A 16,146-nucleotide genomic window follows, 5' to 3' on the forward strand; every position below is an offset into this window, starting at 1 on the left:
CCGCCCCACGCGCGGGACCCCCGGGTGCCCGCAGCCCGCGCGCGGGGCAGGGGGGAGGGAGGGGGCCACGCGTGGGGCCGGGGGCGGACCGGAGTGGGGACCTGGGGGGGCGCGAGGTGCGCGCGAGGAGGCGCGGCGCGGGCTGCTATTGGCTGCGGCGGGGCTGATGTCACGGCGGGTGCCGCTATAAATTCGGCGGCGCCGGAGGGGCGCGGGGCAGTCGGGCGGGCGCGGCGCGGCGGGGAGCGGCGGGACGGGAGCGGAGCGCACCGGGGCGCAGCGCGTACAGCACCGCACGGCATCGCACCCCGGCACCCAGCCCGTCCCGCACCTGCCGTCCCCTATGCGCAGCCCCTCGGCGGCACAGCCCTAGGGAAGAGCCCCCGCCGCCTGCCCGGGGAGAGGGGTGGGTTGTTGGGGGGGGGTCATGGGGGTGGTGGGCACCGAGCTGCCCGGTGGCAACGGCAGCGCCAACCAGAGCGCCGCAGACCCCACGGTGTCGCGGGACGTGTGGATGGTGGGCATGGGGATCCTCATGTCGGTCATCGTGTTGGCCATCGTCTTTGGTAACGTGCTGGTGATCACGGCCATCGCCCGGTTTCAGCGCCTGCAGACTGTCACCAACTACTTCATCACCTCGCTGGCCTGCGCTGACCTGGTGATGGGGCTGGCCGTGGTGCCCTTCGGTGCCAGCCACATCATCATGGAGATGTGGAAGTTTGGGAACTTCTGGTGCGAGTTCTGGACATCACTGGATGTGCTCTGCGTCACGGCCAGCATTGAGACCCTCTGCGTCATTGCCGTGGACCGGTACTTTGCCATCACCTCCCCTTTCAAGTATCAGAGCCTCCTGACCAAGAGCAAGGCACGCGTGGTCATCCTGGTGGTGTGGGTGGTCTCAGCCCTCACCTCCTTCCTGCCCATCCAGATGCACTGGTACCGGGCAGACCGTGACGAGGCCATCCTCTGCTATGAGAAGGAAACGTGCTGTGACTTCTTCACTAACCAAGCCTATGCTATTGCTTCCTCCATCATCTCCTTCTACCTGCCACTCGTGGTCATGGTATTTGTGTACGCCAGGGTCTTCCAGGTGGCCAAGAAGCAGCTGCAGAAGATAGACAAGAGTGAGGGGAGGTTTCACACCCAGAACAAGGAGCAGGACCAGAACGGGCGAGCTGGGCACCGCCGTTCCTCCAAGTTCTTCTTGAAGGAGCACAAAGCCCTGAAGACCCTGGGCATCATCATGGGCACCTTCACGCTGTGCTGGCTGCCCTTCTTCATCGTCAACATCGTGCACGTCATCCAGGACGACATCATACCCAAGTATGTGTACATCCTCTTGAACTGGCTGGGCTATGTCAACTCTGCCTTCAACCCTTTGATCTACTGCAGGAGCCCGGACTTCAGGTATGCCTTCCAGGAGCTCCTGTGCCTCCGCAGGTCTGCCCTGAAGATGTATGCCAATGGCTACTCAAACAGCAACGGCAGGAGCGACTACAACGAGGAGGACAACGGCTACCCCCTGGCACCGGATAAAACCTGCGAGCTGCTCTGCGAAGAGGGCTCCTTCCCTAACCCCGAGGGCTTTTTGCACTGCAAAGGTACTGTGCCTAGCGGGTAGCTAGACGCGATGGGCTCTGGAGTGGCACACTGGTTATAAAGATGAGCCTTTCTCTCTGTAAGGAAAAACAAAACCCCCAAGAATAATATTGATCCTCTTCTAAAGCACCCCTAACACCCAGAGGCTGCAAGAAACCTAAAACTCAGCAAACCTTCTGCAGGCAGGTGGGAGGCTGCCCCGGGGAGGCTCGGGCGGGCTGGCTGCTCGCAGAGGCTACCTATTTAGGCGCACGACCTTAGGTCCCTTGAGCCGGGGGGAGCGGAGGGGGGTGTATGGTATTTTGGGGCTGTGCAGAAAGCTCGTCCCAGGAGGAACTTCCTGACAGTGTCTGGTGTTGAACTACCTCATGGCCAGAGTGTGAGCGGCTGGGCGGCTGCCGGAGGAGCCCTGTGCTCCCAGCACTGCCCAGCCCAGCAGAGAGGGCACCCTGTGCCTAATTCCCCACGGAAGGGATGCTTAAACCAGGGCTGAGTGTAACTCGGTCAGCTGTGTCTGACCCGCTGCAATTGCTGCTGGTGGGACTGTTTAAACAACTCACAGAAACAAAGAATGCATCTTCTGCCAAGTGCTATAGGAGTTTCTGCTGAAATAATTATAGAAATAAATGGACTCTTTGCCCAGAATGTGGGACTGTGACTGTGGGGCTCAGGAATGTGGTACCGGGAAGCTGGGTGAGATGCTGTCACAGTCACAGACCGTCCTTTTGTTGAGATTCCAGCCAAAGCTTTTCACTGCCCGGTTTGTTTAACTTCAGGTCTCAAGTGACAGAGAGCCCGAGGAGGTGGGCAGGGAGGAGGGCTTCCTTACTTTGTTGCAGAGGACTGACAGACTGGAAGCACAGCTCTGGCCGCGGGATGGCTTTAGGTTTGTTTGTTTGTTTGTTAAGGGTTTTTTTCCCCCTTGCGGCAGGCTTTGCATTTTGTTCCCGGGTTGCAAAACTTGGCGGCGGGCGCACAGAGCTGTCAGGGGCACGCAGACACGAGCGGGCAGGTGCAGGCTGTGGGACGGGACAGGACAGGGGGCTGTGCTGGGCTGTGCTGCTGAGGGCTTCTTCTCAGACCGTCCCAGACTGGAGGAGAGCAGCAATAGGGCTGGGAAAATGGGGCTCCCCCCTTGCCTTCAAACTCAGCTGCAGTCTGAGAGGGGGGACTCAAGGAGAATGAGAAAGTGTGGTGTCTTCAGAAATACTTGGGGGAGATGGAGGAGAAATAGATCGGTGCTCTGTGTTGTCCCGTGGGAGGGATGCTCGGGCACTGCATGCATGGGGGCTCTTCTCCCCATGCACTTCCAGGCACCTGCCCTGAGCTCCGGGGGTTTTGCTTGTGCTGCTGCTGAGGGGGGGCAGCGCTGCAAGGAAGCAGCTTGTGTTGGCCTGGGTTGGCCAGGGAGGGAGTGGGATTTCTGCCTGCCCACCTCTGCAGTCCCTCTGTGACCGTGGCTCCCTTTGCAGCTCTGGACTTGTCCCAAGCACTGGCACCCGAACAGGCAGCCCCAGGGGGCACTGCAGGGGAATCACCCCTGTAGGGGCAGCGTGGGGCAGGAGAGGTGCTGGTGCTGCAAGGTGCAGGGCAGCGGCAGGCTCATCCGTGAGCCCTCAGCACTCCTCATGGTAAAGCCCCACCCGGCTTTTGTGGGGAAGGGGAGAAGGAGCTCCCAGTGTTCCCTTCTATCTTTCCCAAAGCAGCCCTGATCCTGCTTGGAAAGGGTGCTGGGAAGGACAAAGAGCTGTAACAGCCCGATCCTTTTCTGGTGCTGTGATGGGTGCTGGCTCAGCTCCGTTGCAGCCTTTCCAGCTCGCGGTAGACAGAGGCAGGGCATGTGCCCAAGAGAGCTCATCCCTCCGGCCTCTCGCTGCCAGCATTGATGCCGTGCCTGCCCCCGTGCCCTCCTTGGTGGGGCCGTCAGCAGTGCCCCAGCACACCCCAACTCCTTTGCATTCAGCTTTGAGATCACAGCGTGAGCCACCTGAGCAAACGAGGGGTGTGATGGCACAGTATGGCGTGTGACCACAGGGAGGAGGTGGCCGCTGGTCTGCAAAAACATTTGTATCCTCAGATACACATTAACAGGACACATTAACAGGCTGTGTGGGGTCAGGTGCTTCTGATTTCCTACTGTACCAGGGCTGAAAGGAAGGGACCTGCGCTGCGGGGTCAGAGTAGGTGCCCCGCGTGGGTTAGAGGTGCGCTTCAGCTCATTGCAGGTCATGATTATCATGTAGCACTCTGGGGGAAGTGAAAATTAACCTCTTGATTGTCACGATCGATTTCTCCTGTCGTTAATCTGGGGGAATGCAGGCTGTAGCGGGAGCGCAGCGGGACGAGGTCCTGTGCCAAGGCAGGGCCGGGAGAGATCCGGTGCCCGCATCTCAGCGGCTCTGCGTATTTTTACCATTATTAATTACTGTTTGCATTTCAATAGCATGTGTTGTGGACCAGGATTTTATTGTCCAAATAATTACTCTGCTTGCCTGGCTGGTTATATTCACAGTTCAGATGGTGCTGTATGCCACAGCTGGGAGACGAGCAATGGCTAGCTGCAGAACCCGTGCAGTGTCCAGTGCGCAGAGGTGGAAGGGACAGGGGACGTTTGTCTGTTGATCTCTGTGTTGCAGTGCTCAGTCGCAGTGTTAGGAAACGTCAGGCTTGCAATGCAGTCTGAGTGTTGAAGAACTGATTTTGTTCCTCTAAGGCAGCACTAGCGAAACGGGTACAATACAAACTGCTCAGTTCTGGAGTCAGCGGGAGCCAAAAGAGAAATAATTGAGGACAAAAAATTGTGGCACCAATAAAGCCAAACATGACAAACCTTTCCTGTTCCAGGGTTGAAAAGATAAGCTATATAAAGGAATCCTTTTGCCTATTAAAATATTTTGTAATAAAAAGAATTTTATAGATGTATGCTAGGCATTCAAAAATGGAACATTTAAGTCAGGACACTAACCACTTACAGTGATTTTAGGGTACTTGGGATTTGCACTAGCAGAGGGTTGGCTCAGGTTAAGTACATCTGATAAAACACAGCAGTGACTTAATTAGAGGACAGTCACTGTGATGAAATACCCGATTGTAATGGCAAACCGACCAGGCTGCCTTGGGTGCTGCTGGTTTGTACCTTACACCACTGCCACGGTGTTGCAGAGCACGGGCGGGCTCCACAAACTGGAGCTTTGCGCTGCGGTACGTTCACCCTTTCAGCCGCAGTCAGACAGGTTGTTACTGCTTTTAACGTCTTGCTCAAGATGAGTGTCACAAATGCAGCTTTTGTGTTAAAAATCCTGTCCTTGCTGCGGGCGGCCCCGCTCTGGCAGCTGTAGCTTCCGCGTCAGGAGTTGTCTTGGCTTCGTCCACCACAGCGGGCAGAGTGTCGCGAGTTCTGTCGGTCCTTTGCCTCTTGGGAGCATTCCTGGAGCCCTTTCACTTTCAGGGGAGCCTGGGTCTTGAAATACAACCTGCTGATTGCTGGGGAGCTGTGAGAGTGCAAGGAGAGCGGCACAGGGGGGGTGGGCTGGGCACAGATCCCCACCTGGTGGCATCTACAAATCTGTGGGGTGTTGGGGGGCACGTGGAGCCCGTGAAGTCAGGTCCGGACCGTGCGGGCTTCTCCTCTGGTCGAGGAAAGCGTGGGAGCCCTGCCTGAGGGCACTGCCCAGGCAGTGGGTACGGCAGGGAGGGAGGGAAGAGACTTAAGTTACCAAATCCTCCCAAATGTTTGAAAATAGGCCAGGGCTTAGTAGTGCAGAAAGGAGAGCCCCGCTCCTCCGGAGTGGGTGTGCGAGCAGGCACACGCCGTGCTCTTCAGCCCTGCCACGTCACGGTCGCTGTGCTTTTCAAAGGGCTTATTTATGTATTTATTTACTATAAGGGACATGTTTTTGCTGTAGGGGGGAGGGCATTGACAGGGCTGGCTAGGAGTAAACAGCAGGCTGCAGTCTCTCTCCCAGCATCTCTTGCCCTTCTGATATTACAATACTCAGCTGCCAGGAGCCCAAATCACCCGCACTGGCTAAGGGAAAGGCTTTCCCCCCTCCCTTTGCCAGTCCCCTGCCTCTGCGTGTTTGTGTTAACTGGTATGATGAATCCATTTGCCAAGGAGATGAGTTTATGAGCATGTTCATTCCTCTGGCAGGGGGGAGGATGTCCTGCCTTCCACGTTCCCTTCTCTGCTCTCTGTCAGCAAATAGAAAGTGCCGTCCCTGTAAAAGCAGCAGGCAAGCAAAGGTTTCCCGAGCAGCCTGGCTGTGTCCCGGGACAGGGAGGGTGGGAACGGGGAGCCAGGGGGTCTGCACCTTCCCCAGCCGTCTGCAGAAGCATCCAGCCCTGGGGAAGCACCTCGTACTTCGGCTGACCCACATCTTTTGCTAACTTGTCAGAGCTGTGTGCCTGCACTTCATGTTTGCAGTGTGCATAGTATCCAAGGGTGGTGCTTCAGGTTTAGATGGGCAAGGGCTGTTTTGAAAAACCACCCTGGCCTTGGATGTTGTGCTCGGCAGAGAGGTGGTGTGACCCCTGGCTCCCCAAGACCAGTGTTTTGCAAGGATTAAGGTTCCTTTCATCACTGTTTTTGCACTTGTGCTTGGCTTCCCAGGCCCAGGAATAGGACTACAGCCACTGTTGGGCATCTTCCTGTCAACAAAGTCTCTTTAAGCGTGAGAGCTTGGCTCTTTCGGGGAGCTGAGCCCAGCAGGCTGAGCACTTCTTCCCCCGGTTAGCCTTTTACCGGAGCTGTTTGAAAGCGAGCATTAGCCCTAACCTTTCTTTTGGAGGCAAAGAGAACACTTTGCAGTGAACACACATCCCGTTTGGCAGCTGGGGTAGCTGCACCCTCTTATCACTGACATTCCTCCCGTCACCAGCTGCAGGGGCACCCAGCGAACCTGTAGGTGCTTTTCATGATACTACAGAGCAGGGCAGTGCGTATTTTGCCCATCTCTGCCTCTTGAGAGATGCTCTACAGCCGTTCCTTGGGGTCTGAGCTGCAGCTGGTGGTACAGGCAGACCCTGGGGCACAACTGCTGCCCCTTGCACCCTCAGCTGCAGTGCTGAGGCTGTTTGCCTGCCACCGAACAAAGTACAGCCAGCTTGGCTGGGGTCATGGTAACACAGCCCGGGTCTAGACAGAGCTGTGCATGCTGGAAACAAGTTTACACAGAGCTTGGGAGGAGGTTATCTCTCCTGGTAAGTGTCATGGGATCTCTTTGTAAGAGCTCGACACAACCCTGATTCACCTGGATTTGGCAGTGGGTATCTGCTGGGGTTGCTGTCTGTAAGGGTGCTGAATCAAGCCTGGTATTTCAGGGGGCATCAAGCCCTTACAAATGTTGTTGATCAGGATTGTTGATCATGATAAAAGTGGATTTGCTGCTTCTCCATGCATGCAATTTCAGTTTTTCTCCTGTTTTCTCACTCTCCCAATGGCAGGAGCATACAACTGAACTTCAGTGCAATATTGCCAGTGAGAGTGGATTGGGAAATATTTACTTGTTTACTGTCCTTGGTAAGGTCACTTTTGCACAAGCGCATATATATTTTGATATATGTATGTATGTGTGTGTATATATGTTATCTATATACAGTGATATATAGATCTGTATCTAAACAAGGAAATGTAAAAGTGTTTTGTGCTGGCTAGATACATAGATGAGGACATGTATGTTCAGACGTTTGAGTATTTATTGCAGGTTCTATTGACTGACATTGTGTTTAAATAAAGAGTATTTGTGGTATGCTTGTAGTCAAGTGTCCTTGCTTGAAGCTGTTCTGGCTGTATCTACCACATTCTCCAAGACTCTTCCAGTGAATCCTTCAGGACTCCTGTGAAACATAACTCAAAGCTGAGTCACCTGGTGCAGGCCAGGAGGCACACGGAGCCTCCAGTGGCAGAGAATTTCATTCGTTTGTGCAGTGCTGTGAGCCCTCCTTACCTGGAAGCACTGGGAAAGCTGGGGGTGCTCAGCATCTCCCTGTAAAAAGGCTTCTCTGGTTTCCATCCCTTGTGTCAGGGCTCGTAGCAAAAGTGTTTTTTAGAAACCCACCTGCTCTGCTGCCTGTTTGGACTTCAAACAGCCGCAGTCATGTGGTGGCAGAGTGGGGCTGCTGAAGAAGCAGGGTCGAGGACAGCTGGGCTTTTAATCCTTTGTTGCTGGTCTCTGGTGCCAGCCTTCCCCAGCGCCGGGAGGAGCACACACATGTCCAACACAGAGCCCAGGGATGGGAAATGCGAAACACAGGGGCAGTGCTTACAGGGATCAACCATAAAGCTCCCTCTGAGCTGCCTGAGCGAGGTCTCACCATGCCCACAATGGGTGCTGCGCACCTCTTGGGGCTCCTTGGTGCTGGCTCAGCAAACTTCACTGCAGCCGGTTAGGAGCATGGGGTGAAGCAGCAACGATGCCCTGAGCTGCAGGAGTGGGGGGACAGTAGCACAGTGTGGTGGCTCTCTCCTGCCTGTCTCAGGTTGCTTTATCTCCTAATTAGGATTGGAAAAGCTTCTGGGGAGGTCTTTGGAAAAGCATCCTAGCCCCAGCCTGTTCCTCTGGTACCTGCTGCCCAGCCCTATCATGCTGCTCTCACTGCCTCAGGTGGGGTGAAGAAAGAGCATGCTTTATGTTAAGCAAGATCCCAGCCCCGCGTGTTGCAATGACAAGTATTTGCGTTCTTTATGCCACTTAAGACCATGATGAAAGCGTTGGCAGCAAAGGCCAGTGCAAGCCCTGCACGTTTCAGGGCTTCTCCTTTCCAGAAACAAGAACAGGAATCGTAGTGCAGCCTGGACAGGGAGGGATTGCACCAGGCACTTCCAAAGCGCGGCAGGTGCCCAAATTATAATCATTTATGGTTTTGTAACTTTGTGCTTTCAAGGGATAGCAAGCTCCAGCTAGGAACAGGAGCCACTGCCAACTGCAGGGGTTTGGAAGAGGGACTCAGACCTTCAGTATCTCAGTGGGAGCCTGAGCTGCCATCCACCCTTTTAAAACAGGACGTTCAGACTGGAGAGCATTTCTCACCACGTCCCACCTTGGGCTTGGTCCTAAGAGGTGCTTAGAGCCCAGTGCCCGCTTCCCAGCACCCTTGGTGCCCGTGCTGAGGCTCCGAGCACCCCCTCCTGGCTCTGGTCCCCAGCCATGCCAAACGAATGTCATTAGGAAACCACAGCAGCCGCTGCCGGAGCTACCTGCAGCCTCGCAGACATGACTTCATTGCAGGCGTAGGCAACAGCAGCCTCGGCGAGATCTCTCACCAGCCCTGCAGGCAGCCTGCGCGCAGCCCCCGCTTGCGCCCCTGCCTCAGCAGCTGGGGGGGCTCGGCCTCCTCCGCTGGGCTCCGCAACATCAACCCCGTCCTGAGAAACGCATAAACAGCAAACGGGCCCTCTGGGAAAACCCTGCCAAGTCCTTTCTCCCTCATATAAATATTTTTTCCTCTTAAGTGTATGCGAGTGTGAAATATCCCTCCTTAATCTTTTCTCTTTCTGGTGGAAAGAAATGTTTGTTCATCCCTGGGCAGGGACAGCCCTCACTTTGATATTTAGTGTTTTGCAACCATCAGCCCAAGCAAAATCCATGCTGCCAACAGCGTTTCTTATAGCCCCCAAATCCCTATTGCTCATCCTGCCTCTGAAGCCCGCTGGCACTGGAGCAAATGGTGCCTGCCCCGCTGGGTGCCCGGCAGGACCGGGACGTGACACTGCTCGGTGCCACCTGGGTGGGGGTCCCGTGGGCGGCGGTGTGGACAGCAGTGGGTTAGTGACAGCAGCACCTTGAAAGCAAACTGCTCAGGGAGAGATACTCCCCGTTTTCTGATAGAAGCTGAGTGAGAAAGGAAGCATTTCTGTATGCAGCAGAGATGGGGGGACCCAACACGTCTGTGCACAGGGGAGGGGGAAAATAGATTTCTGTGTAGAAATCTGTTCTTTGGGAAATGTGTTGTTGTTGTTCAGATGTTTCCTTATTCTCCATTCTTTGTATCTGGCTGTCCTGCTCAGGTGGGCCGGGGCATAGGCTGCCATCCCTCCCCTCCAGCACAGGACCTCGCTCGAGGTCGGTGTCTCACCCAGATGAGGGCATTGCTGCCAGCCGCTGGGCTGCGGCAGGATGCATGTCAGCACCGCGGCCAGCCCTGCACCGCACCAATGCTGAGATAAATCCCTATCAGTCTTGGCTGTAGGTTGTGGTGACATCTCCCCGTAACCCAGGTCCTACAGCAATATCCTGCCTCCACGTGAGTCTGGACTCTTCTTTGTAGAGACAAGTCGGGCTCAAAAGCTGGGGTGCTGAGCTGCGGAGCAGGAAGGGCAGGACAAACTGCTTTGTAGCTAAAGATGAGAAAGAGCAATAGCTCCCTCGTGCTGGGATGAGGAACACCCTGGCAGCACCCCAGCAGTTCGATACAGAGAGATGTTGACGTTGTGGGCTGGTTGTAGGATGCTCTCCCCAGGGATTTGCAGTGCTGGGCCCTTCTCCCCCAGCACCTTCCCAGGTGCCTTGAGTGGCTCTGTGTAAACCAGCCCGGTTCGAGCAGGACCTCTTTGTACCCAGCTTGCCATACATGAAGGACAACTGTGCTGTAAACCACCAGGCCACAGGTTTTCCAAGCAGATGTGTAATGCTCTGTGCCCTTGTTGAACTGGACTGTATTACCAGAATCGGTGTGACCGGTCGTGACAGGGACTCGGTCGATGCTCTGCATGGTCCGGAGGGCATGCCTGTAGAGATCTTTGCTGTGGAAGGTGGGAGGGGAAGGGAGATGCTGGCACAGATGGGCTGGAGGGGTCGGTGTGACGCAGCAGGACTGGTTTTCTAGCACAGACGTCAGAGCAGTGTCTTACATTGCATCACAGCCTGGTTTGGGTTGCAGCGAGCGCCGGTAGGGACCTGCGTTTCTCTGTGGCGTGCTGTGGCTCAGCTCTCCCCTCCCCTCATCTTCTCCTCGCAGGCACAGGCTGTCCTCTTCTTCGCTGCTTCTGGAAAGTGGAGTCACTTGTGAGCTAGCCAGGCTTTTGCACAACGGAGATATTAGCAGCCTCCCTGCCTGGCGAGCAGTGTCACGGGGGGGAGTAGTGAGGGCAAGTCCCACCCAAGACCTGGACGTCCTGCTGTCTCCTGCTGAGAAACGAATCCAGAGACAAGGCTGCAAGTGCACACCGAAGCAGATGGGGCAGAGGGGAAGGCACTGAGCTGGGCACAATCCACAGCTGCCGGAGTTAATTCATACCCCTTCAGCACAGCAGCTGAGACAAAGCAGAGCTGCAGGGAGGGGAAGCACAGCAGGAAAAAGAGAGAGCAGAACCCCAGAAAGACATTTTGTGACTCATGGAGCAAGTTCCTGGGTAACTGCACTGCGTGATTTGTTCAGCCCACGTAGAGCCTGGCTGTGCAGTTAGTTCCCCATCCCTCCAAGGCTTCCTGCTGCAGAGGAAGACCCTTGTTAAAAGGGGATCCTCACGGGACCTATTTATAGCATGGAAACCCTTGCAGGAGAGCCACACAGCCCTGTATGCACATCTCCCCATCCTGGCGATGTGCAGGCTGGTCCTCCTGCCATCCCAGTGAAGCGTGGGGCTCCTCCAAAGTGCTGCTGAGGGGCACAACAAGCTCGCGTGCATCCCCATCCAGTCTGCATTTTCCTCCCTGGACCCCAGGGACCAGAGGGGTGCTGACATTTCATCTGTTCTCATTTGGTCTCAGGCTGGACGGGCTCCATCCAAGCTGTGCTAGAGACAAGCCACCGTTGGATTTCAGAGGGCTAAAGCCAGGTGGCAAAGCTTTGGAGATTTTCCTGTGTGATTTGATGTGCAAAGCCAAAGGCTTGTATCAAAATCAGAGTGATTTTTGGAGACATTTTCTGCCTAAAGGTTCCCTTTACACTGCAAATCTCAGGAGATGAAAAATAATGATAAATCTGTTTGGAAAAGCCAACCTTTTAGCATAGATTTGGACAGCTGCAGCTTACTGAGGGCCTGTGTCTGTAAGGAAGCTTTCATCTCCCAACAGATTCATAAATACAATATAGACTGGCGAAGAAAACTGGAGGGAAACAGAAGGACATTCAGGAGAATGGCTGAAGGGACAGATGGAGGCAACCAAAGAACAAAGGCAAAATGAAACATTGCCCAAAGAGAGTGTAAAACGGTGACAAAGAAACAAACGGAGATGAGAAATGGGCCCTAGGGGAGAAAATGACTCAAACACCAGCAGAAAACTTGGGGTGGAAAGCAAGAGGCTGAGTCCCTTGTGGAAAAGGAGGGAGAAGCTGGAAAGGGATTGCAGAAGGAGAAGAGACAGGGCTGGAAAATGCCACAAGAGCAGGATCTGCATTTCAGTACAGGCAGCCTGACTGGTGCCTCTTCCCTCCTGCGTTAGTGTTTCCTTCTCATCCTTTTTCTGCTGGTGCTAGCTGGGGCTGGCAGGAGGAGGAAGGAGGAGGAAGGCAGGAGGCAGGGAGAGGGGACAGCTTCTGGGTGGAAGAGAAATGCTGGGGAACCGTGGGTGAGAGGGGATGAAAACCATTCATCCCCTCCTCTCCTCCATCCTGAGCTGCCTCTGTCTTCTCGGGACGGTGGGGCAGAGCTGCTCCGACTGGGAGCAGAGCCCGTCCCAGCAGCAGCTCTGGGAAGGAACATCCCGGCGGGGCTCACCTCTGCCGCCGGCCCCGAGCCGCACGTCACACTCACCGTGCTGGGACCAGCACCGGAGCTCGCACGGAGCTGTCAGTGGGAGCCAGGAGCCAGCAGCTGCTGGTCCAAACCGCAGGGGGAAATATTGGCAAAGACGCTGTGTTTTGCCAACACGATGCCTACGTAGGAGCCTGCATGGCTGATGGACCAGAATACATTACCTTTGCTGTGCTAGCAATGAGTAAAACCAAGAGTAAAATCTCCAAACATCGAAATGCTCTTTGCTGCTGGTGAAATGCTGGTGAAATGCCTCTCCTAACTTTCCCGATCTGTCAGGGAGGTTTTTCTTGGATCCGAGCACATGCTCAGACAGTGCAAAGGGCACAGAGCCATCTCCTGCAGCCTGCTGCAGCTCTCGGCTCAAAGGGAGGGTGGCCGAGGGAAGAAGGGTTTCACAACTACGGGTGTCCCAGCAACTAGGAGCGTCCCAGCAGACTTCTGCTGGCGTCATGTGAAAAATGTGTCCTGCACAGCAGTTTTTTTAAGAAAGTGACCCTGTGGAAGGGGTGGGTTGAATCCCACAAAGGGCCACAGGTCAAACGGCCAAGGAAGGAGTCCCTGCTGAAAGCATTGCTCTTTGGGGAACAGCCTCAGCTGGGGACAGCACCATCTTGGTTCAGAAATTGGGGCAGACAAATGCTTGTGTAGTACCTGCTTGTGCTCTGGCTGGCATTAGCTGGGGTTTTTAACTTTTGATGTCCATGAGTGCTGAAAGAATTAGAAGGTGGCTTTTAAAAAGCATTTTTAATGTATTTTCTATTAGCAGCGCCCACCTGTTGATAGAGATGCCCAGAGAAAACCAGTGATGGCCAGCAGATGAGGGCAATCTGTTAGGAATTTCCAAAAATAAGTTCTCTGCCCTAATACACCATCTGTGTTTCCTTTATTTTCCAACCCTCTCCTTCTGGAGCTGGGGTCCTTGAGTCCTGCAACCTGGTTGTTTCCTAAAGCATCTCTTTCCTCCTCTCGTGTCAGTAGAAGACACAAGGACAAGGCCGTGCCTTTGGAAAGCCCCCTCCTAATCCTTGGCGCAAGGCAGGATTATTTAAAGCAACACATTCCCGACTTCCTCTCAGTCCCCAGGTTCCTTCCCGCGTTGCTGAAGCTTTGTGTAGAGCAGCGATTTCCTCTAACGTGAGCTTGCTTCCTCCTCGGAGCTGCTCCGCTGCCTGCCAAGGCGCGATTAGGGAGGGCGTGGAGCAGGCGGACCTGCTGTTCCGCAAGCATGCGAGCCTCTGCAGCCAGCGTGCCTGCCAGGTACGGAGACAAATCGGGACAGCCGTCTCCTGCGGTGGCCCGGCAATGTCCCTGGTGATAAGCAGGAGATGCAGCTGCGAGGTGCGGGTGGGGACAGCCAGTTTTTCCCCGCAGGAGAGCCGCAGGAAGGGGCTGGGCATCAGGGTGGCAGCAGGGATGCTGCTTGGGCTCTGGCACCAGCATCGCTCCCTGAAGGTTTGCTGCTCGTTGGCTGCATTTTGTGTGTTGTCTGGGGGTGCCTCCACGATGCAAGATGTGCCGGCCGGCAGCTGTAGCAAGGAAGGGACAGGTCACCATAGCTCATCTCTCCTGGTGTGCCCACATTGCTCCCTTGCACTGCTCCAGCCATGCTATTTGCGGCACTGGTGGTAACATGGGTGCGTGCTGTGTGGCTAGCATCAGCCCTGGTTTGCTGAGGTGCTTTTGCTGTTAGCAGCTCAGGAGGATGTGCAGAGGGCCCTGCAGCTTCACTGTGCCTGAAGGGACATTGGGCCTCCTGCAGGGAGCCCAGCAGGACCGGGACCTGGGCATGACCCTGGCCACATGAGGGGTGTAAACCTGTTCATGGTCCGCGTCTGGACTGGAGTTGTCCTTATGTACAAGGTGTTCTTGGAGTAACATCGAGATGCTCTCAGCCTCCAATGTCCATTGCCATCCCTGAAAAGCATTTGGGGTTATATTGTGGTGTTACGGAAACACGGGTGAGCCAGTAGTGCCGAGATGTTCTTAATTCCTCAAGACCTCAACCCTCCCTAAAGCGCAAAGGCTTTTATGTGGGGTGCTTGTTGAGTTACAGGAAGAAATACTGCACAAAAATATCAGCATGTTCCGTGGTGACAAACATCTGCGATGCAGGCACCAGATTAGAAGCTGAGAGCGCCGAGGGCTGCGCTCCAGTGCCGTAACTCACTGCACATCGCGGTGCCTCGCCGCGCGGGATGCGAGATGGAGCCTGCTGGGCGCGTGGAGCCGCGAAGGGCAATGCCTCTGCAAGTGGTGTCAGGGAGTTTGGAGAGGAGAGATGCTTTACAACTGCCAGGTATTGTCATCTCTTGGCTGCCGCAGCAGGAATCTCAACCTCAGCCCGATCCGGTTTCATTTAATGATTAAACCGTTTGTGACTTTGCCAGAGCTTACCTAGAGTGCTGCGAGGTTGTCTGTGAGACGAGCTGTTACGGCGTTACGCCTCACCACAAGCAGGCTGAGAGACCGGGGCGAGATCCCCAGCGGATAAGATAAACCCTTTGCACCAAGAAGGAAACTTCCGAGTTGCAGTTGAAAGTCACCAACTGTTAGATTTTGCAGAGTTTAGAGTGATCCCGCCTAATCTAAAAGCAACATCAATGCCCTGCAAAAGCGTTTCATCAACCCCAAACAGTGGTTAAATTTTTCTCCCCCCATTTCCTTCCTTCAGCTGCCAAAAAAAAAGCTGCATTTGCAGAGAGCTTTCTTCCTTCCCCCCTGCTTCTTGTGTGATTCATCCAGGGATGCCACGTTCCTCCGTGGGTGATACAAGAAGCCAGCGCATCACAGCCATCAGTGCAAATAGGGCCAGAGGAGTCGGCGGATGCTAATGGGTACCTCTCTGTACTCCTGCTAATTATAGCATCGGCAAAGCCAGGTCCAAGCTATGGCTTTGCCTGAGGAAACCCCCGGTGATTTTAGCCAGAAGTTCCAATTACTGTTTGTTACAAGCAGATGACTAACAGAAACTAGACATATTAGCTCATCTCGTGCATTTCTGGAGGATTCCTCTGCTGTAACGTAGACATGTATGAGCACGTTGTGCTCAGAAGTTACCCATAAGCTCTTCGTGCTGTTTGCCCTACACAGGATAACGGGGTGCCCACCTTTCCCCTGGACAGAGGTCTGGGACTCCCCAGAAGCACACGTTTTCCTATTCCTGTGTCCCCTGAACTTCACCCCCTTGCTCACATTGCTGCGTTTCAGTCCCTCCGGCTGTTCGAGGAGGGCAGCAGAGGGATGCTGGGGCTCTGCCCACGTCCTGTGCCAGCAGGGTGCCTGTCACCACAGGTGTCCTCATCCCCACCCGCGGCTCCTACGAGCACAGCACTGTTAAAAATAGAGACAAGCTGGAGATGAGCTGCTGAGTGATTAAAGGGCTGGCTGGACTGGTTTGTGAGGTGAGGTGAATAAAGCCGAATCTATGTGTGCATCTCACTTGCTCCACCTTGTATCTCCTTACAAGGAGGTTGTTAACGTCCGACTTCCAGTAATTTATGGAAAGTTCTGCTGTGATTTCCATGTGGACTCCCTCTGGATGGATTCCCGTGCCACAGGAACTTTTCCTTTTCCTTCCACAGGAACAGTTCCTCTGCATGTCACTGGTTCTTTATTGGCCGTTTTAGCACAGAGCTGGGAACTCCAGGGATCCTGAAGCCCACTTTTTCCTCTCGCCATCACAGTGAGCCCTTGTATCTCAGGCTCAGGTGTGGAGGAATCAGACAGCTGATTATTGATATTCACCTGCTGGTGAGTCTCCAGTAGGCAAGCCAGAGGGCTTCGGATGTCAGTGCTGTCATAACCATGCAACTGATTGAAAATACAATAAACCTGAAAGCCCTTCCAAACCA

The 16,146-nt window shown here is 54.7% G+C and overlaps 1 protein-coding gene across 2 annotated transcripts in view; it reads left to right on the plus strand.

Annotated features, from left to right (window-relative positions):
- Positions 1–218: 218 nt before the first annotated feature.
- Positions 219–16,146, plus strand: part of LOC310881619 (beta-2 adrenergic receptor-like) — a 32,342-nt gene continuing 16,414 nt past the window's right edge. For both annotated transcript variants that reach the window (XR_014572473.1, XM_083799100.1), the window contains exon 1: positions 219–1,601. Coding sequence is in view for 1 of the 2 variants with exons in the window: in XM_083799100.1 (XP_083655226.1) it covers positions 428–1,601 (1,174 nt within the window). In the remaining variant the exon portion in view is untranslated. The remainder of the gene's footprint in view (positions 1,602–16,146) is intronic.

The sequence above is a fragment of the Anser anser genome, assembly GCF_964211835.1.
Source record: "Anser anser genome assembly, chromosome: 14".
Taxonomy (NCBI): Eukaryota; Metazoa; Chordata; class Aves; order Anseriformes; family Anatidae; genus Anser; species Anser anser.